This window comes from Sphaerodactylus townsendi, linkage group LG16 (assembly GCF_021028975.2).
Source record: "Sphaerodactylus townsendi isolate TG3544 linkage group LG16, MPM_Stown_v2.3, whole genome shotgun sequence".
In the NCBI taxonomy this organism is placed as follows: Eukaryota; Metazoa; Chordata; class Lepidosauria; order Squamata; family Sphaerodactylidae; genus Sphaerodactylus; species Sphaerodactylus townsendi.
In genome coordinates this window covers 7,023,546-7,045,409 of record NC_059440.1, presented here as the reverse complement: position 1 = coordinate 7,045,409, position 21,864 = coordinate 7,023,546, and the positions used below count along the sequence as shown (strand labels likewise).

At 70.4% G+C, this 21,864-nt stretch overlaps 1 protein-coding gene across 1 annotated transcript in view; it reads left to right on the top strand.

Moving 5' to 3' along the window:
* The window catches only part of LHFPL7 (LHFPL tetraspan subfamily member 7), a 110,011-nt gene that overhangs the window by 23,067 nt on the left and 65,080 nt on the right, over window positions 1-21,864 (top strand). The window contains exons 3-4 of the mRNA XM_048519238.1: window positions 8,406-8,415; window positions 8,646-8,650. Coding sequence (XP_048375195.1) covers window positions 8,406-8,415; window positions 8,646-8,650 — 15 coding nt within the window. The remainder of the gene's footprint in view (window positions 1-8,405; window positions 8,416-8,645; window positions 8,651-21,864) is intronic.

Sequence of the window (21,864 nt, the reverse complement as noted above, 5' to 3'; positions counted from 1 at the left end):
AGCAAACTACAATGAACTAAGAACAAAACGATATAACTTTTCTACTTGTTTATCTGTTTTTTAGGTGAAATTATTTTAACGGTTTAGGTAAAGAGTTAAGAATTATACTTTTATACTCTGAAGGGGAAGTTGGGGGGGGGGGAGGGAGGTAAATGCAGGGAGTAAGAATAGGAGAGTGAAGTCAGTGCTGCCTGTTAATGTGTAAGGGATGGTTTTAACCGGTAATAGCATTATATCTTCTCTCAGTAGGTTAGTGGGGAAGGGGATAGGCCCACAGATCTATAATATAATGCCCAGGCCACATCCGGCCCGCCAGATGACCCTTGTTCGGCCTCAGCTGTTGGGTGGCGAGGGCGCTGTGCCCTGCAGAAGCCGCTGTCTGGCTTCGCGGGCTTTCAAAAGTCACTTCGCCTGGTCGGCCCTCCACAATATTTTCTGTTTCTTATGCGGCCCCATGGAAAAAATAATTGCCCACCCCTGGGTTAGGCAGTGGCGGAATCCAAAAATTTTAGTAACAGGTTCCCATGGTGGTGGGATTCAAACAGTGGCGTAGCGCCAATGGGGCTGGGCGGGGCATGATGGGGGCGTGGCTGGGCATTCCGGGGGCGGGGCATTAATAATTTCTCTGTTACTGTAAAAAACTCTTACTGTAAAAAAAAAGTTCCTAATTTCCAGCTGGTATCTTTCTGTCCATAATTTAAACTCATTATAGCAAGTCCCATCAGTTTCCTACCGCTCCACAGAAACAACTACTGCTCCTCTAAGTGCCTGCCTGTCACATACTTAATACTTTCTAGATACTTAATTTGCTTTGTAGTTAAAAGAAGGATACTTTCCTTAAACAAGGAACTTTACCATATTTCTAAAACATGTTTTAAAAACAGCCCAACAGGGAGAATTTATCCCGTTTTCTACCTTCGCTAACCATCCACATAGGAAACAAGGGGACTTTATGATTTTTGGACTTAATGGAATTTCTAACGGAAAAGCAGATCCAATTAGTAACCCCCTCTCGGCACACACAAATAATTAGTAACCCACTCTCGGGAACTGGTGAGAACCTGCTGGATCCCACCTTTGGGGTTAGGTTAAGGTTTAAATCAGACATTAATTGTTACAGTTAAGAAATTGTTAAATGTCATTGAGTTTTTACCTTTATCATGAATGTATCACACCTGCCTCTCATCAGCTGGTGGGAGAGATATGATTTGCTTCCTATATGCATATAATGTTTTCTTTCCTTTTATGTAAAACCTTCAAACCTTCAATAAACAGACTAAAAAAAAAAGAAATTCCAAAATGGGGTGGAGGTGTTGGGAGTGCCTCTTTTTGTCCTGAAAACTCATGTGCTTTTTTTGGTAGCTGATATACATTGCTTTCTTGCACACTCATGACTTACCAACATTTCAGAGGGATTTTTTTCCCCACCATGTAGACTAGAAACTTGACTGGAGGAGAAGTCGATTTATGGCTACCAATCTTGATCCTCTTTGATTTGAGATTGCAAATGCCTTAACAGTCCAGGTGATCGGGAGCAACAGCCGCAGAAGGCCATTGCTTTCACCTCCTGCATGTGAGCTCCCAAAGACACCTGGTGGGCCACTGCATGTAGCAGAGAGCTGGACTAGATGGACTCTGGTCTGATCCAGCTGGCTTGTTCTTATGTTCTTATTGAGAATGCAAAATATTTAGCCTTAAGGGAGATGGGCATGTTCAGTTCTCGATGCGATGGTGCCCACACACCCACATTGACTGTGAACGAATCCAGCCATTTTGGCTCAGCTGCTAAGCAACCAAGACTTCTCTTTTAAAGGCGGCTGTTCTGGGAGAGCTTTGGGAACTCCCAAAATGGGTTATAGGGTTGAATACAAATGGACTTAGACTGCTGTTTTCTTAACTCTAGCTACAGCAGCTCAAACTGGAATTAATCCACAGCAAACTCCCTTTTAAAGCCGTGTGTAAAACCGGTTACCGACACATGAGGGATGGCAGAGAGTCTTAAAGAAGCTCATTAGCCTAATCAAACAAATACAGTAAATTTTCTTTTGTCGATACTGCTTCAGGCCTGCAGTAATTTATTTCCAGCTCCCAGTCTCTCAGCCCCTTTGGAGATTCTCCGCTACTATAATTACCGTAGTCCATTTTTCTCTTTAAACCGCGCGGTGCTTCAAAAGGCCAAAGCTGTCTGGGTGTCAGCAGGACATTTGTTCCCGTTCGGTGTTGGGAAAGGGCAACTCGGTATTACTTTGCGTTTGCGCTCACAAGGCTTAGAGGCAGTTCTGGCTTACGCCAGGTTTGGAGAGGAATACAAAAAGAGATTTGGAGGGGAACTCAAGAAGGGATTCTCACTAGAATGTTAATTTATATGGGTGAAAGGCCACAAACTAGGGGGGACGTGATTACTCACAGGTTGAGAGAAACCATTTTGGAGTCTGCCTATGTGTACACATATACTGGTCCCAGTCCCGCCTTCAGGATTCCAAAGAGACTTTAGCACATGGACAGTTTCAACAAAAAGGAAGAAACCATGAAAGTGAACAAAATTTGGCTATCAGTTCTGAAAAACACAAAAATCAAGACAGTGACTATTGAACACCACCCAGACAAACGATGTCTCTAGACCAGTGGTGGCGAACCTATGGCATGGGTGCCAGAGGTGGCACTCAGAGCCCTCTCTGTGGGCACGCGCAAACAGAGTCGCCCCCACAACTAGGCTGGCCTGGGCCACTAGGCTCTATTAGCATTAAACCTAAGACCCAGTTTTGGGGAAGCAGGGTAGGTAACACTGTTAAGCGCTGTTAAACCCCACTGATTTTCATGCGAAGAACTAAAGCGCGATCCTTTACCTGGGAGTAAGCTTGGTTACTGGCAATGGGGCTTGCTTCTGAGTAAACCCGCCTAGGGTCATGATTCACCCATTGGAAGAGTTGCACGGTTGCTTCAAAGCAAAGCCACCGACTACCACCAAGCTTACTCCCGAGTAACGCATGCCTCAAAGCCAACCGTTTTTTCTAAACTAAAACCTCAGTATTCAGGCTAAATTGCTGTGTTGGCACTTTGCGATAAATAAGTGGGTTTGGGGTTGCAATTTGGGCACTCAGTCTCAAAAAGGTTCGCTATCACTGCTCTAGACAGTAAGCAATCAAAGGGATCAAAAAGGCCAGGCTACTACAATGCAGATGCCCTCACTAATTGACTACGCCATCTTCATGGTTACTCACATGCTAAATGAGTGGATCCCACCCAACGCATGCAAATCAACCTTGCTAATTGCACCCCCAATCTGTGGACATAGAGCATACCTCTAACCAGTTTGCCTAGTAAAAGTTGCACTTACGCAGGTGCACAGTTGAGACATCTGAAATTTGGTAAGCTTTGAATTTTCTCCATTCCAGCCCGGAGCCTGCCAAATGCCCGAGTTTTCTCTGCTCCTGCGAGATATCTCCATGTTCCTCCTTTCACCCTCCTGAGTTTTGTTCTCCTCCCACCCCCCGCTCCCACCTGCAGGTGAAAAATGACACCTGAAATGGGCCCTGAACTTTGGTGCTCCATCCAGCTGTTCCATCCATGCCCCAAATCCAGTTGACACAGCTGGATTCTCCTTTTTCCCTTTGAGCTTTGTCTGTCTGTCTGTCTGTCTGTCTCTCTCCCCCACTCACTCTCTCTGTCTCTCTCAGGATGAGCCTAGCATTTTGTTGCAAGAAACTGCAGAATCTGTGCTTTAGACCTGAAAGTGAACCTGAGCATTCTCAGTTTGTGAAATCTGAGAATAAGCATTCAAAAGCTCATGTCTTTTCAAAACGTTTAAAGCTTCTGATACATTTTTAAAGGGCTTTTCTTGGTTCTCTTTCCCTCCCCCACTCTGTAAGCAATGCTTTGCAGCAAGAGCTTACTGGGTGGGGAGGTTTGGGAGAAAGGCAGCCGTTTAATCCTCTACCTCCCAAGGACGAGAATGGCTACCAGTCTGCTTTTTGGAGCCGGAGGAAGGAAGCCCCGCGTGCCGCTGTGCTCCGGAGGAGCTGTTTCCCACTGTTTCCCACTCCAAAATGGAATGCCTTCAAAAGGTTCTGCAGGAATCCGGTGCCAACACAGCCTGCATTGCCTTGGGCTGCTTCCATCTGCTGCCAGGCAAGGGATGCTTTTCCCAGTACGCCTTGGCTGCTGGCCAAAGCCATTTTGCTTTTGAGAGCCCTCTCCTTGTGTGCAGCCGTTCGCCGCAGACGCTCCGAGCAAGTTCTGCGCTCACCTGCAGAGACATCACCCGCCATTCACATATGGAAGTCTCCCTCTGTGCCAACTGGCTGGCATCGCCAGCGGCTTAATCTAATTCCAGCTCCCTTAATCCTCTTTCTCCCCACCCGCTTCTGAATCCCAGGGGTTCCAGATGTACACAGACACCAGTTTGCCTGGTGACTGGGTGTTTGTACCCAACATCTGGTGCTGTTCTCTGGGATCTTCGGGACTTGGCTGTTTCCCAACAACTGAGTCAAGCTCAGAGGAGCAAGGAGGATGTTTGAGTTTTGGTACAGCAGTAGCAGTAGTAATGGCTGACGGCAGTAGTGGAATCTAAAAATTTCAGTAACAGGTTCCCATGGTGGTGGGATCCAAACAGTGGCGTAGCGCCAATGGGGCTGAGCGGGGCACAAGGGGGGCGTGACCAGGCATTCCGGGGGCAGGGCATTCCTGGGCGGGGCTGTGGCAAGGACGCAGCCACTGCGCCGGTCCTTGGGTGGGAAACGAATGCACGCAGGCGCAGGCTGCCACGCACGCCGGTGCACCTCCTGCTAGACTGCTTCAAGTTCTGTGCGCTACTGCTGAGAGGAGGGGCGTAACGAAGGCAAAAATCACGTGGCAAAATCACCAGTTAGTAACCCCCTCTCGGCACACACAAATAATTAGTAACCTACTCTCGGAACCTGTGAGAACCTGCTGGATCCCACCTCTGGCTGACGGCGAGAAACGATAACGCCGATGACCACTCCCTTCTTGCTTTGTGAATAAATATGACGTGTGCAAAATAATATTCGTTTCTTCCTTTCTTTCCAAGGCATAGATCACTGCCGCCGGGAATTTAATTCCCAACCCTGTTTCATTTCTCCTAAAGCAGTGGTTCTCAACCTTCCTAATGTTGCGACCCTTTAATACAGTTCCTCATGTTATGGTGACCCCCAACCATAAAATTGGTAAATATAAAATATAAAAAAGACCGTTTTCTGATGGTCTTAGGTGACCCCTGTGAAAGGGTCGTTCGACCCCCAAAGGGGTCACGACCCACAGGTTAAGAACTGCTGTCCTAAAGTCTTGTGTCTGAGCTCTAAGTCAGTTTCAAAGGACTATGCTTTCCTGAGGAAGAAACCCTCATAGGTGACTGGCATAGGATTCCAGGTTAATTTGGAACAAATCAAAATTTTATATATTTTCTTTAGCTTAGTCGCTACGAGAAATAATTTATCTCATCTCTGCAAGGAGTAAAACACGTCTGAGGCAATAACTTCTGGCTGAGGTGACTTTCGCTTCACATAAATCTACGTCTCACTCGCTCCAAGATCTCTGTGACTATATTAGGATTTGGGTTTCTGGTCTCCCAATATCTTCTGTGTGTATTCTGCCAATTTTTGGGGGCCATTTTGTGCTTAATGTAACACTAGGAAGAATTCTGGTCAGAAATCTGCTTTCTAGGCCAGTGATGGCAAACCTTTTTGAGACCGAGTGCCCAAACTGCAACCCAAAACCAACGTATTTATTGCAAAGTGCCAACACGGCAATTTAACCTGAATACTGAGGTTTTAGTTTAGGAAAAATGGTTGGCTCTGAGGCGTGCGTTACTCGGGAGTAAGCTTGGTGGTAAAAGGTGGCTTTGCTTTGAAGCAACCGTGCAACTCTTCGAACGGGTGACTCACGACCCTAGGAGGGTTTACTCAGAAGCAAGCCACATTGCCAGCAACTGAGCTTACTCCCAGGTAAAGGATCGCGCTTTAGTTCTTTGCATGAAAATCAGTGGGGTTTAACAGCGCTTAACAGGGTTACCTACCCTGCTTCCCCAAAACTGGGTCTTAGGTTTAATGCTAATAATCAAGCCCAGCGGCCCAGGCCAACCTAGATGTGTGTGGGGGGGCAATTCCCCCCCCCCACATGATGAACTCTGTTTGTGCGTGCCCACAGAGAGGGCTCTGAGTGCCACCTCTGGCACCCATGCCATAGGTTCGCCATCACTGTTCTAGGCTGTTAACTGTTCTAGGCTGTTAACGTCATTCTGTTCTCGGTTCCCCGTCTCACTCTCCATTTAAGATGGACTGATGCCCCCCCGAAACAAAAACCCTTCCCTGCCTTTTTCAAGTGTCAGTCAGCTACCTCATTCTCTCATCCCCTTTTCACCCCCCTTCCTTCTGCAACCTACCTCTCATGTGGTTTTAAGTGGTTGCAATAATGTTTTAGAGCAGGGGTCTCCAACCTGTGGCCCTAGAGGTGTTCATGGACTACCATTCCCATCAACTCTGCCAATTGGCCATGCTGGCAGGGGCTGAAGACAATCATAAGAACATAAGAACATAAGGACAAACCAGCTGGATCAGACCAGAGTCCATCTAGTCCAGCTCTCTGCTACTTGCAGTGGCCCACCAGGTGCCTTTGGGAGCTCACATGCAGGAGGTGAAAGCAATGGCCTTCTGCGGCTGTTGCTCCTGATCACCTGGTCTGTTAAGGCATTTGCAATCTCAGATCAAAGAGGATCAAGATTGGTAGCCATAAATCGACTTCATAAATCTGTCCAAGCCTCTTTTAAAGATATCCAGGTTAGTGGCCATCACCACCTCCTGTGGCAGCATATTCCAAACACCAATCACACGTTACGTTAAGAAGTGTTTCCTTTTATTAGTCCTAATTCTTCCCCCCAGCATTTTCAATGAATGCCCCCTGGTTCTAGTGTTGTGAGAAAGAGAGAAAAATTTCTCTCTGTCAACATTTTCTACCTCATGCATAATTTTATAGACTTCAATCATATCCCCCCTCAGCCGTCTCCTCTCCAAACTAAAGAGTCCCAAACGCTGCAGCCTCTCCTCATAAGGAAGGTGCTCCAGTCCCTCAATCATCCTCGTTGCCCTTATAAGAACATAAGAACAATCGTAGTTCATGGACATCTGGTGGGCCACAGATTGGAGATCCCTCTTGTAGAGGTTGCTTGGTAGGTATCTTGAGAATTCTACCAAGGGAGTTGCAGGTGGAGCTTAATGTTCTAGAAAGTCTTCCTAAGAACGAAAGCCTTGTCAATACTTTTGCTGGTAATTCCTGCTGGATCCGTCTGCGATGGGTCCATCTGACCTGGCACCCCTGTTCATACCAAGACTTTTCAATGCTGCCTGAATTGGTGGCCATCCCAGCATTTGGTAGCCGTGAATCCAGCAAGTTCATAATGCCCTGCATGACAACTGTGTTAATTTTTAAAGCAGTAGTCTTACAGCAATTTGGCTGGATGCCCTACTGGGACCCTCTTTCTTGGATGAGGATCTGACACCACTAATCCATTCTTTGGCAACCGTGCCTTTAGACTACTGCTGTGAGCTGATAAGGGGACTATCCTGGGAGATTGGAAACACCAGTAAACACAGTGCCAAAGAGCCTTGGCACAATTATCCTGCAGAGTCAGAGGTGGGATCCAGCAGGCTCTCACAGGTTCCCGAGAGTAGGTTACTAATTATTTGTGTGTGCCGAGAGGGGGTTACTAATTGGTGATTTTGCCACGTGATTTTTGCCTTAGTGACGCCCCTCCTCTCAGCAGTAGCGCGCAGAACTTGAAGCAGTCTAGCAGGAGGTGCACCGGCGTGCGTGGCAGCCTGCGCCTGCGTGCATTCGTTTCCCGCCCAAGGACCGGCGCAGTGGCTGCGTCCTTGCCACAGCCCCGCCCAGGAATGCCCCACCCCCGGAAGGCCCGGCCAGGCCCCCGTCGTGCCCTGCCCAGCCCAGCCCCATTGGCGCTATGCCACAGTTTGAATCCCACCACCATGGGAACCTGTTACTAAAATTTTTGGATCCCACCACTGTGCAGAGTAATATGTGGCTGCCACACGTGGTCTCTTGCAAGATGCAGTTGGTGGCGTATTAAGCCACCCGGTGGCTCAGTGGGTGAGGGGTTGCACGCTGGCTTGTGAAGAGGGCCCAGGCAGCCTCCCATCATGCAACACCCAGAAAAGCTAAACAGGCAGGGAGATGGAACGACATCGCTCCGCATCCAAGACTTGGTTTCTTAGTGGACAGACGTCCACAAGTGTTGTGAATGCATTTGCCCTTTCAAAAAGTGGGAGCATCCTGGAAGAACATGCCTGTAAACAGCAAGAATTCAACATCTGGGGTGGGGTGGGGATTTGGCAGCACTCGGAATTAGCGCCTGACAGACGGCCGGACCATGTGAGTGTTGTTCATGTAACTTCCAAGTGTCACGAGCACCCAGCCCTGGTCATGGGAACGTTTCACTTCGGCATTAGTTCCGCTGCCTGCCGATCTCCTTCCAAGCCTAGATCAGGCTTTTAAAAACATTAAAACGGCTCGGCCGCAGTGTGGCTTGACAGGCATTTGTTCCTTCCAAACCCCTAAGAAGAAGAAGAAGAGTTTGGATTTATATCCCCCCTTTCTCTCCTGCAGGAGACTCAAAGGGGCTTACAATCTCCTTGCCCTTCCCCCCTCACAACAAACACCCTGTGAGGTAGGTGGGGCTGAGAGCTCCAAGAAGCTGTGACTAGCCCAAGGTCACCCAGCTGGCATGTGTGGGAGTGTACAGGCTAATCTGAATTCCCCAGATAAGCCTCCACAGCTCAAGTGGCAGAGCGGGGAATCAAACCCAGTTCCTCCAGATTAGAGTACACCTGCTCTTAACCACTACGCCACTGCTGCTCCTAAGATGGGAAGCCTGAAACTGTTCCCTGAGGGCCACATTGATTCCCCAGTCCTAATCTCAGCCCTGTCTCTGGAAGGCTGGAGATATTGCATAGTTCTCAACCTTGCACTATATGCTATCTGTGTTCTCTGTTTTTTAAATGTGGATGTGACATTCCATTTGCAGTTTCACAATGAAGTCTGTGTTTGGTTTCATGGTCAGAACTAGAGGCGGAGCGCTCACGGGGACATGTGGGGTCACATATCCCTGGGGGCATGCCTGCTGGTCCTGTGGGGGGTGGAGAATTGCCCCCACACCCCTCCCCTTGGCCCCACCCCACCAGGCTGCTCCTTCAGCCGGTGGAGCCTCTACTCCACCACTCTGGCTCCCATTAGGCATCATCAATCATCCAGTAGTGGAGGAAATGCTTTCTGCATATGCCCAGAGGTATTGTTCGTCAGATAGTCAAGGTTTCAATCCTTGTATTGGGAATCTGTTTCCTGGTCTGCATCTTGGCACAAATGTAGCGTTTGGGGCAAGAGAACTTCCTGCTGCCACCCCTGGGTTTGGACCGAGTGTTGGGACTAAAGTACACATCGCAACGTATTCAAGCTTGACGTATTCAAGCTTCTCACCATATTGCATCTGTGAGCTCCGTTTTGGATCAGGACTTTAATTTGGATTCAGTCAAAGGCACAGAGTCAGGAAGGACTCCTTCCTCCCACCTCGTTGGTTTCCTGAGCTGAAACGTCTCCCTGTGACCCTTTTAAATGTATTCTTGCTAGGAGCTCATGGCTACAGCGGTCGAATCCCCACTTGAAATTTGCACGCAGATCCAAACCTGTCCGTTGTGAAACGGTGTCCTCTTCATCGGAGTTTCTCCCTCGCCACCGCAGCGAGCACACAGCAGACACACCCGGTTGCAGAACTCTTAGCAATACCCACTACCAGGCTAGCTCGCTTCGCCGGTCTCCCCTGATTGGCTGGCGTGCCTTGATGGGGTGGGACCTTTTCCCACTGCAGAAACGTACATTATAGGGGTGTGATCAAAAAAACCAGTGTAAAAGTTTAACATTTAACTGTTTAACTGTGCAAACAGTTAATCGTTACCTGTGTAAACCATGAACAATTCAAAGTTATGCGTTTGACTGTTTAATGTTTGCATCCCCTTCTGCTGGCCGATCGCAAAAGCGGAAATGAAACCAAGGAAAGGCTGCGTGTGCATCGCAGCGCTGATCGGTTGCCCAAATTCCGCGTCACACTCCAGGGCGGGAAACGAGTCAGGGTTTCAACCCTCATCCCTCCCCTCGGATCAGTGCTGAACCGTGTTAATGGGGTCTATGCCACTTGCAACCAGGTCCTGCCGGAACGCGGATTAACAGGGAGAACGAGCGCCAGAAACGGAATCTGCCACGCAAGCCATGGGGAGGTCATCCCTCAAACCTGGTTAGTTTGTGTTCTGAAACCTGGCTAAGACGGTAGTGGGGATTTGACCAGAATGGCTACAAATCCTTGTGGCAGACTTAGATGCATTGTCGTTCGACCCTTTTGAGAGCCAGCGCAGTGTACAGGTTAAGACTGGCTGACTCTAATCTGGAGAACTGGGTTCGAATTCCGACTCCTCCACATGAGGCCTGCTGGGAGACCATTGGACCAGTCACAGTTCTTCTCTGGACTCTCTCAGCTCACACACAGGCTGGCAGTGGCAAATCACCTCCAAACGTCTCGCCTAGAAAACCCTACGGGGTGGCCATATCTCGGCTGTGAGTTGACGGCACCCCCACCACCAGTTTGGCCCTCAGTTTGAAGGACTAACAGGTGAGGTCGGGAAAGGGTGGGGCTACTAAGCAAAACCTTTTAAAAGCTCCAACAAGTTTGGATTTGTAAGGTTTTCTCTGGTTCCCATATACATATTCATCTTCTTCCCCACCTGCTAATCTAACTGTTCCTTTCATGCCTAGCTAGATGATGTTATACGCCCCGAGGGCCGTTTGCTGGCTGCATTTTTTAACCTGCAGTGAACAACCCCCTCCAAAAAAAAAAAAAAGCTGGCAGCACTTTAAACCCCAGGACTTCCAGTTCCAGAGAAGCTGATGGCACAGCACATTTCACTTCAGAAGAAGAGTTTGGATTTATATCTCCCCTTTCTCTCTCTCTCAGAGGAGCAGCAGTGGCGTAGGAGGTTAAGAGCCCATGTATCTAATCTGGAGGAACCGGGTTTGATTCCCAGCTCTGCCGCCTGAGCTGTGGAGGCTTATCTGGGGAATTCAGATTAGCCGTACACTCCCACACATGCCAGCTGGGTGACCTTGGGCTAGTCACAGCTTCTCGGAGCTCTCTCAGCCCCACCTACCTCACAGGGTGTTTGTTGTGAGGGGGGAAGGGCAAGGAGATTGTAAGCCCCTTTGAGTCTCCTGCAGGAGAGAAAGGGGGGATATAAATCCAAACGCCTCCCCCCCCTCCCCCCCCCCCCCCCACCCCCCGCCCCCCCCCCACCCCCCCCCCCCCCCACCCCCCCCCCCCCCCACCCCCCCCCCCCCCCACCCCCCCCCCCCCCCACCCCCCCCCCCCCCCACCCCCCCCCCCCCCCACCCCCCCCCCCCCCCACCCCCCCCCCCCCCCACCCCCCCCCCCCCCCACCCCCCCCCCCCCCCACCCCCCCCCCCCCCCACCCCCCCCCCCCCCCACCCCCCCCCCCCCCCACCCCCCCCCCCCCCCACCCCCCCCCCCCCCCACCCCCCCCCCCCCCCACCCCCCCCCCCCCCCACCCCCCCCCCCCCCCACCCCCCCCCCCCCCCACCCCCCCCCCCCCCCACCCCCCCCCCCCCCCACCCCCCCCCCCCCCCACCCCCCCCCCCCCCCACCCCCCCCCCCCCCCACCCCCCCCCCCCCCCACCCCCCCCCCCCCCCACCCCCCCCCCCCCCCACCCCCCCCCCCCCCCACCCCCCCCCCCCCCCACCCCCCCCCCCCCCCACCCCCCCCCCCCCCCACCCCCCCCCCCCCCCACCCCCCCCCCCCCCCACCCCCCCCCCCCCCCACCCCCCCCCCCCCCCACCCCCCCCCCCCCCCACCCCCCCCCCCCCCCACCCCCCCCCCCCCCCACCCCCCCCCCCCCCCACCCCCCCCCCCCCCCACCCCCCCCCCCCCCCACCCCCCCCCCCCCCCACCCCCCCCCCCCCCCACCCCCCCCCCCCCCCACCCCCCCCCCCCCCCACCCCCCCCCCCCCCCACCCCCCCCCCCCCCCACCCCCCCCCCCCCCCACCCCCCCCCCCCCCCACCCCCCCCCCCCCCCACCCCCCCCCCCCCCCACCCCCCCCCCCCCCCACCCCCCCCCCCCCCCACCCCCCCCCCCCCCCACCCCCCCCCCCCCCCACCCCCCCCCCCCCCCACCCCCCCCCCCCCCCACCCCCCCCCCCCCCCACCCCCCCCCCCCCCCACCCCCCCCCCCCCCCACCCCCCCCCCCCCCCACCCCCCCCCCCCCCCACCCCCCCCCCCCCCCACCCCCCCCCCCCCCCACCCCCCCCCCCCCCCACCCCCCCCCCCCCCCACCCCCCCCCCCCCCCACCCCCCCCCCCCCCCACCCCCCCCCCCCCCCACCCCCCCCCCCCCCCACCCCCCCCCCCCCCCACCCCCCCCCCCCCCCACCCCCCCCCCCCCCCACCCCCCCCCCCCCCCACCCCCCCCCCCCCCCACCCCCCCCCCCCCCCACCCCCCCCCCCCCCCACCCCCCCCCCCCCCCACCCCCCCCCCCCCCCACCCCCCCCCCCCCCCACCCCCCCCCCCCCCCACCCCCCCCCCCCCCCACCCCCCCCCCCCCCCACCCCCCCCCCCCCCCACCCCCCCCCCCCCCCACCCCCCCCCCCCCCCACCCCCCCCCCCCCCCACCCCCCCCCCCCCCCACCCCCCCCCCCCCCCACCCCCCCCCCCCCCCACCCCCCCCCCCCCCCACCCCCCCCCCCCCCCACCCCCCCCCCCCCCCACCCCCCCCCCCCCCCACCCCCCCCCCCCCCCACCCCCCCCCCCCCCCACCCCCCCCCCCCCCCACCCCCCCCCCCCCCCACCCCCCCCCCCCCCCACCCCCCCCCCCCCCCACCCCCCCCCCCCCCCACCCCCCCCCCCCCCCACCCCCCCCCCCCCCCACCCCCCCCCCCCCCCACCCCCCCCCCCCCCCACCCCCCCCCCCCCCCACCCCCCCCCCCCCCCACCCCCCCCCCCCCCCACCCCCCCCCCCCCCCACCCCCCCCCCCCCCCACCCCCCCCCCCCCCCACCCCCCCCCCCCCCCACCCCCCCCCCCCCCCACCCCCCCCCCCCCCCACCCCCCCCCCCCCCCACCCCCCCCCCCCCCCACCCCCCCCCCCCCCCACCCCCCCCCCCCCCCACCCCCCCCCCCCCCCACCCCCCCCCCCCCCCACCCCCCCCCCCCCCCACCCCCCCCCCCCCCCACCCCCCCCCCCCCCCACCCCCCCCCCCCCCCACCCCCCCCCCCCCCCACCCCCCCCCCCCCCCACCCCCCCCCCCCCCCACCCCCCCCCCCCCCCACCCCCCCCCCCCCCCACCCCCCCCCCCCCCCACCCCCCCCCCCCCCCACCCCCCCCCCCCCCCACCCCCCCCCCCCCCCACCCCCCCCCCCCCCCACCCCCCCCCCCCCCCACCCCCCCCCCCCCCCACCCCCCCCCCCCCCCACCCCCCCCCCCCCCCACCCCCCCCCCCCCCCACCCCCCCCCCCCCCCACCCCCCCCCCCCCCCACCCCCCCCCCCCCCCACCCCCCCCCCCCCCCACCCCCCCCCCCCCCCACCCCCCCCCCCCCCCACCCCCCCCCCCCCCCACCCCCCCCCCCCCCCACCCCCCCCCCCCCCCACCCCCCCCCCCCCCCACCCCCCCCCCCCCCCACCCCCCCCCCCCCCCACCCCCCCCCCCCCCCACCCCCCCCCCCCCCCACCCCCCCCCCCCCCCACCCCCCCCCCCCCCCACCCCCCCCCCCCCCCACCCCCCCCCCCCCCCACCCCCCCCCCCCCCCACCCCCCCCCCCCCCCACCCCCCCCCCCCCCCACCCCCCCCCCCCCCCACCCCCCCCCCCCCCCACCCCCCCCCCCCCCCACCCCCCCCCCCCCCCACCCCCCCCCCCCCCCACCCCCCCCCCCCCCCACCCCCCCCCCCCCCCACCCCCCCCCCCCCCCACCCCCCCCCCCCCCCACCCCCCCCCCCCCCCACCCCCCCCCCCCCCCACCCCCCCCCCCCCCCACCCCCCCCCCCCCCCACCCCCCCCCCCCCCCACCCCCCCCCCCCCCCACCCCCCCCCCCCCCCACCCCCCCCCCCCCCCACCCCCCCCCCCCCCCACCCCCCCCCCCCCCCACCCCCCCCCCCCCCCACCCCCCCCCCCCCCCACCCCCCCCCCCCCCCACCCCCCCCCCCCCCCACCCCCCCCCCCCCCCACCCCCCCCCCCCCCCACCCCCCCCCCCCCCCACCCCCCCCCCCCCCCACCCCCCCCCCCCCCCACCCCCCCCCCCCCCCACCCCCCCCCCCCCCCACCCCCCCCCCCCCCCACCCCCCCCCCCCCCCACCCCCCCCCCCCCCCACCCCCCCCCCCCCCCACCCCCCCCCCCCCCCACCCCCCCCCCCCCCCACCCCCCCCCCCCCCCACCCCCCCCCCCCCCCACCCCCCCCCCCCCCCACCCCCCCCCCCCCCCACCCCCCCCCCCCCCCACCCCCCCCCCCCCCCACCCCCCCCCCCCCCCACCCCCCCCCCCCCCCACCCCCCCCCCCCCCCACCCCCCCCCCCCCCCACCCCCCCCCCCCCCCACCCCCCCCCCCCCCCACCCCCCCCCCCCCCCACCCCCCCCCCCCCCCACCCCCCCCCCCCCCCACCCCCCCCCCCCCCCACCCCCCCCCCCCCCCACCCCCCCCCCCCCCCACCCCCCCCCCCCCCCACCCCCCCCCCCCCCCACCCCCCCCCCCCCCCACCCCCCCCCCCCCCCACCCCCCCCCCCCCCCACCCCCCCCCCCCCCCACCCCCCCCCCCCCCCACCCCCCCCCCCCCCCACCCCCCCCCCCCCCCACCCCCCCCCCCCCCCACCCCCCCCCCCCCCCACCCCCCCCCCCCCCCACCCCCCCCCCCCCCCACCCCCCCCCCCCCCCACCCCCCCCCCCCCCCACCCCCCCCCCCCCCCACCCCCCCCCCCCCCCACCCCCCCCCCCCCCCACCCCCCCCCCCCCCCACCCCCCCCCCCCCCCACCCCCCCCCCCCCCCACCCCCCCCCCCCCCCACCCCCCCCCCCCCCCACCCCCCCCCCCCCCCACCCCCCCCCCCCCCCACCCCCCCCCCCCCCCACCCCCCCCCCCCCCCACCCCCCCCCCCCCCCACCCCCCCCCCCCCCCACCCCCCCCCCCCCCCACCCCCCCCCCCCCCCACCCCCCCCCCCCCCCACCCCCCCCCCCCCCCACCCCCCCCCCCCCCCACCCCCCCCCCCCCCCACCCCCCCCCCCCCCCACCCCCCCCCCCCCCCACCCCCCCCCCCCCCCACCCCCCCCCCCCCCCACCCCCCCCCCCCCCCACCCCCCCCCCCCCCCACCCCCCCCCCCCCCCACCCCCCCCCCCCCCCACCCCCCCCCCCCCCCACCCCCCCCCCCCCCCACCCCCCCCCCCCCCCACCCCCCCCCCCCCCCACCCCCCCCCCCCCCCACCCCCCCCCCCCCCCACCCCCCCCCCCCCCCACCCCCCCCCCCCCCCACCCCCCCCCCCCCCCACCCCCCCCCCCCCCCACCCCCCCCCCCCCCCACCCCCCCCCCCCCCCACCCCCCCCCCCCCCCACCCCCCCCCCCCCCCACCCCCCCCCCCCCCCACCCCCCCCCCCCCCCACCCCCCCCCCCCCCCACCCCCCCCCCCCCCCACCCCCCCCCCCCCCCACCCCCCCCCCCCCCCACCCCCCCCCCCCCCCACCCCCCCCCCCCCCCACCCCCCCCCCCCCCCACCCCCCCCCCCCCCCACCCCCCCCCCCCCCCACCCCCCCCCCCCCCCACCCCCCCCCCCCCCCACCCCCCCCCCCCCCCACCCCCCCCCCCCCCCACCCCCCCCCCCCCCCACCCCCCCCCCCCCCCACCCCCCCCCCCCCCCACCCCCCCCCCCCCCCACCCCCCCCCCCCCCCACCCCCCCCCCCCCCCACCCCCCCCCCCCCCCACCCCCCCCCCCCCCCACCCCCCCCCCCCCCCACCCCCCCCCCCCCCCACCCCCCCCCCCCCCCACCCCCCCCCCCCCCCACCCCCCCCCCCCCCCACCCCCCCCCCCCCCCACCCCCCCCCCCCCCCACCCCCCCCCCCCCCCACCCCCCCCCCCCCCCACCCCCCCCCCCCCCCACCCCCCCCCCCCCCCACCCCCCCCCCCCCCCACCCCCCCCCCCCCCCACCCCCCCCCCCCCCCACCCCCCCCCCCCCCCACCCCCCCCCCCCCCCACCCCCCCCCCCCCCCACCCCCCCCCCCCCCCACCCCCCCCCCCCCCCACCCCCCCCCCCCCCCACCCCCCCCCCCCCCCACCCCCCCCCCCCCCCACCCCCCCCCCCCCCCACCCCCCCCCCCCCCCACCCCCCCCCCCCCCCACCCCCCCCCCCCCCCACCCCCCCCCCCCCCCACCCCCCCCCCCCCCCACCCCCCCCCCCCCCCACCCCCCCCCCCCCCCACCCCCCCCCCCCCCCACCCCCCCCCCCCCCCACCCCCCCCCCCCCCCACCCCCCCCCCCCCCCACCCCCCCCCCCCCCCACCCCCCCCCCCCCCCACCCCCCCCCCCCCCCACCCCCCCCCCCCCCCACCCCCCCCCCCCCCCACCCCCCCCCCCCCCCACCCCCCCCCCCCCCCACCCCCCCCCCCCCCCACCCCCCCCCCCCCCCACCCCCCCCCCCCCCCACCCCCCCCCCCCCCCACCCCCCCCCCCCCCCACCCCCCCCCCCCCCCACCCCCCCCCCCCCCCACCCCCCCCCCCCCCCACCCCCCCCCCCCCCCACCCCCCCCCCCCCCCACCCCCCCCCCCCCCCACCCCCCCCCCCCCCCACCCCCCCCCCCCCCCACCCCCCCCCCCCCCCACCCCCCCCCCCCCCCACCCCCCCCCCCCCCCACCCCCCCCCCCCCCCACCCCCCCCCCCCCCCACCCCCCCCCCCCCCCACCCCCCCCCCCCCCCACCCCCCCCCCCCCCCACCCCCCCCCCCCCCCACCCCCCCCCCCCCCCACCCCCCCCCCCCCCCACCCCCCCCCCCCCCCACCCCCCCCCCCCCCCACCCCCCCCCCCCCCCACCCCCCCCCCCCCCCACCCCCCCCCCCCCCCACCCCCCCCCCCCCCCACCCCCCCCCCCCCCCACCCCCCCCCCCCCCCACCCCCCCCCCCCCCCACCCCCCCCCCCCCCCACCCCCCCCCCCCCCCACCCCCCCCCCCCCCCACCCCCCCCCCCCCCCACCCCCCCCCCCCCCCACCCCCCCCCCCCCCCACCCCCCCCCCCCCCCACCCCCCCCCCCCCCCACCCCCCCCCCCCCCCACCCCCCCCCCCCCCCACCCCCCCCCCCCCCCACCCCCCCCCCCCCCCACCCCCCCCCCCCCCCACCCCCCCCCCCCCCCACCCCCCCCCCCCCCCACCCCCCCCCCCCCCCACCCCCCCCCCCCCCCACCCCCCCCCCCCCCCACCCCCCCCCCCCCCCACCCCCCCCCCCCCCCACCCCCCCCCCCCCCCACCCCCCCCCCCCCCCACCCCCCCCCCCCCCCACCCCCCCCCCCCCCCACCCCCCCCCCCCCCCACCCCCCCCCCCCCCCACCCCCCCCCCCCCCCACCCCCCCCCCCCCCCACCCCCCCCCCCCCCCACCCCCCCCCCCCCCCACCCCCCCCCCCCCCCACCCCCCCCCCCCCCCACCCCCCCCCCCCCCCACCCCCCCCCCCCCCCACCCCCCCCCCCCCCCACCCCCCCCCCCCCCCACCCCCCCCCCCCCCCACCCCCCCCCCCCCCCACCCCCCCCCCCCCCCACCCCCCCCCCCCCCCACCCCCCCCCCCCCCCACCCCCCCCCCCCCCCACCCCCCCCCCCCCCCACCCCCCCCCCCCCCCACCCCCCCCCCCCCCCACCCCCCCCCCCCCCCACCCCCCCCCCCCCCCACCCCCCCCCCCCCCCACCCCCCCCCCCCCCCACCCCCCCCCCCCCCCACCCCCCCCCCCCCCCACCCCCCCCCCCCCCCACCCCCCCCCCCCCCCACCCCCCCCCCCCCCCACCCCCCCCCCCCCCCACCCCCCCCCCCCCCCACCCCCCCCCCCCCCCACCCCCCCCCCCCCCCACCCCCCCCCCCCCCCACCCCCCCCCCCCCCCACCCCCCCCCCCCCCCACCCCCCCCCCCCCCCACCCCCCCCCCCCCCCACCCCCCCCCCCCCCCACCCCCCCCCCCCCCCACCCCCCCCCCCCCCCACCCCCCCCCCCCCCCACCCCCCCCCCCCCCCACCCCCCCCCCCCCCCACCCCCCCCCCCCCCCACCCCCCCCCCCCCCCACCCCCCCCCCCCCCCACCCCCCCCCCCCCCCACCCCCCCCCCCCCCCACCCCCCCCCCCCCCCACCCCCCCCCCCCCCCACCCCCCCCCCCCCCCACCCCCCCCCCCCCCCACCCCCCCCCCCCCCCACCCCCCCCCCCCCCCACCCCCCCCCCCCCCCACCCCCCCCCCCCCCCACCCCCCCCCCCCCCCACCCCCCCCCCCCCCCACCCCCCCCCCCCCCCACCCCCCCCCCCCCCCACCCCCCCCCCCCCCCACCCCCCCCCCCCCCCACCCCCCCCCCCCCCCACCCCCCCCCCCCCCCACCCCCCCCCCCCCCCACCCCCCCCCCCCCCCACCCCCCCCCCCCCCCACCCCCCCCCCCCCCCACCCCCCCCCCCCCCCACCCCCCCCCCCCCCCACCCCCCCCCCCCCCCACCCCCCCCCCCCCCCACCCCCCCCCCCCCCCACCCCCCCCCCCCCCCACCCCCCCCCCCCCCCACCCCCCCCCCCCCCCACCCCCCCCCCCCCCCACCCCCCCCCCCCCCCACCCCCCCCCCCCCCCACCCCCCCCCCCCCCCACCCCCCCCCCCCCCCACCCCCCCCCCCCCCCACCCCCCCCCCCCCCCACCCCCCCCCCCCCCCACCCCCCCCCCCCCCCACCCCCCCCCCCCCCCACCCCCCCCCCCCCCCACCCCCCCCCCCCCCCACCCCCCCCCCCCCCCACCCCCCCCCCCCCCCACCCCCCCCCCCCCCCACCCCCCCCCCCCCCCACCCCCCCCCCCCCCCACCCCCCCCCCCCCCCACCCCCCCCCCCCCCCACCCCCCCCCCCCCCCACCCCCCCCCCCCCCCACCCCCCCCCCCCCCCACCCCCCCCCCCCCCCACCCCCCCCCCCCCCCACCCCCCCCCCCCCCCACCCCCCCCCCCCCCCACCCCCCCCCCCCCCCACCCCCCCCCCCCCCCACCCCCCCCCCCCCCCACCCCCCCCCCCCCCCACCCCCCCCCCCCCCCACCCCCCCCCCCCCCCACCCCCCCCCCCCCCCACCCCCCCCCCCCCCCACCCCCCCCCCCCCCCACCCCCCCCCCCCCCCACCCCCCCCCCCCCCCACCCCCCCCCCCCCCCACCCCCCCCCCCCCCCACCCCCCCCCCCCCCCACCCCCCCCCCCCCCCACCCCCCCCCCCCCCCACCCCCCCCCCCCCCCACCCCCCCCCCCCCCCACCCCCCCCCCCCCCCACCCCCCCCCCCCCCCACCCCCCCCCCCCCCCACCCCCCCCCCCCCCCACCCCCCCCCCCCCCCACCCCCCCCCCCCCCCACCCCCCCCCCCCCCCACCCCCCCCCCCCCCCACCCCCCCCCCCCCCCACCCCCCCCCCCCCCCACCCCCCCCCCCCCCCACCCCCCCCCCCCCCCACCCCCCCCCCCCCCCACCCCCCCCCCCCCCCACCCCCCCCCCCCCCCACCCCCCCCCCCCCCCACCCCCCCCCCCCCCCACCCCCCCCCCCCCCCACCCCCCCCCCCCCCCACCCCCCCCCCCCCCCACCCCCCCCCCCCCCCACCCCCCCCCCCCCCCACCCCCCCCCCCCCCCACCCCCCCCCCCCCCCACCCCCCCCCCCCCCCACCCCCCCCCCCCCCCACCCCCCCCCCCCCCCACCCCCCCCCCCCCCCACCCCCCCCCCCCCCCACCCCCCCCCCCCCCCACCCCCCCCCCCCCCCACCCCCCCCCCCCCCCACCCCCCCCCCCCCCCACCCCCCCCCCCCCCCACCCCCCCCCCCCCCCACCCCCCCCCCCCCCCACCCCCCCCCCCCCCCACCCCCCCCCCCCCCCACCCCCCCCCCCCCCCACCCCCCCCCCCCCCCACCCCCCCCCCCCCCCACCCCCCCCCCCCCCCACCCCCCCCCCCCCCCACCCCCCCCCCCCCCCACCCCCCCCCCCCCCCACCCCCCCCCCCCCCCACCCCCCCCCCCCCCCACCCCCCCCCCCCCCCACCCCCCCCCCCCCCCACCCCCCCCCCCCCCCACCCCCCCCCCCCCCCACCCCCCCCCCCCCCCACCCCCCCCCCCCCCCACCCCCCCCCCCCCCCACCCCCCCCCCCCCCCACCCCCCCCCCCCCCCACCCCCCCCCCCCCCCACCCCCCCCCCCCCCCACCCCCCCCCCCCCCCACCCCCCCCCCCCCCCACCCCCCCCCCCCCCCACCCCCCCCCCCCCCCACCCCCCCCCCCCCCCACCCCCCCCCCCCCCCACCCCCCCCCCCCCCCACCCCCCCCCCCCCCCACCCCCCCCCCCCCCCACCCCCCCCCCCCCCCACCCCCCCCCCCCCCCACCCCCCCCCCCCCCCACCCCCCCCCCCCCCCACCCCCCCCCCCCCCCACCCCCCCCCCCCCCCACCCCCCCCCCCCCCCACCCCCCCCCCCCCCCACCCCCCCCCCCCCCCACCCCCCCCCCCCCCCACCCCCCCCCCCCCCCACCCCCCCCCCCCCCCACCCCCCCCCCCCCCCACCCCCCCCCCCCCCCACCCCCCCCCCCCCCCACCCCCCCCCCCCCCCACCCCCCCCCCCCCCCACCCCCCCCCCCCCCCACCCCCCCCCCCCCCCACCCCCCCCCCCCCCCACCCCCCCCCCCCCCCACCCCCCCCCCCCCCCACCCCCCCCCCCCCCCACCCCCCCCCCCCCCCACCCCCCCCCCCCCCCACCCCCCCCCCCCCCCACCCCCCCCCCCCCCCACCCCCCCCCCCCCCCACCCCCCCCCCCCCCCACCCCCCCCCCCCCCCACCCCCCCCCCCCCCCACCCCCCCCCCCCCCCACCCCCCCCCCCCCCCACCCCCCCCCCCCCCCACCCCCCCCCCCCCCCACCCCCCCCCCCCCCCACCCCCCCCCCCCCCCACCCCCCCCCCCCCCCACCCCCCCCCCCCCCCACCCCCCCCCCCCCCCACCCCCCCCCCCCCCCACCCCCCCCCCCCCCCACCCCCCCCCCCCCCCACCCCCCCCCCCCCCCACCCCCCCCCCCCCCCACCCCCCCCCCCCCCCACCCCCCCCCCCCCCCACCCCCCCCCCCCCCCACCCCCCCCCCCCCCCACCCCCCCCCCCCCCCACCCCCCCCCCCCCCCACCCCCCCCCCCCCCCACCCCCCCCCCCCCCCACCCCCCCCCCCCCCCACCCCCCCCCCCCCCCACCCCCCCCCCCCCCCACCCCCCCCCCCCCCCACCCCCCCCCCCCCCCACCCCCCCCCCCCCCCACCCCCCCCCCCCCCCACCCCCCCCCCCCCCCACCCCCCCCCCCCCCCACCCCCCCCCCCCCCCACCCCCCCCCCCCCCCACCCCCCCCCCCCCCCACCCCCCCCCCCCCCCACCCCCCCCCCCCCCCACCCCCCCCCCCCCCCACCCCCCCCCCCCCCCACCCCCCCCCCCCCCCACCCCCCCCCCCCCCCACCCCCCCCCCCCCCCACCCCCCCCCCCCCCCACCCCCCCCCCCCCCCACCCCCCCCCCCCCCCACCCCCCC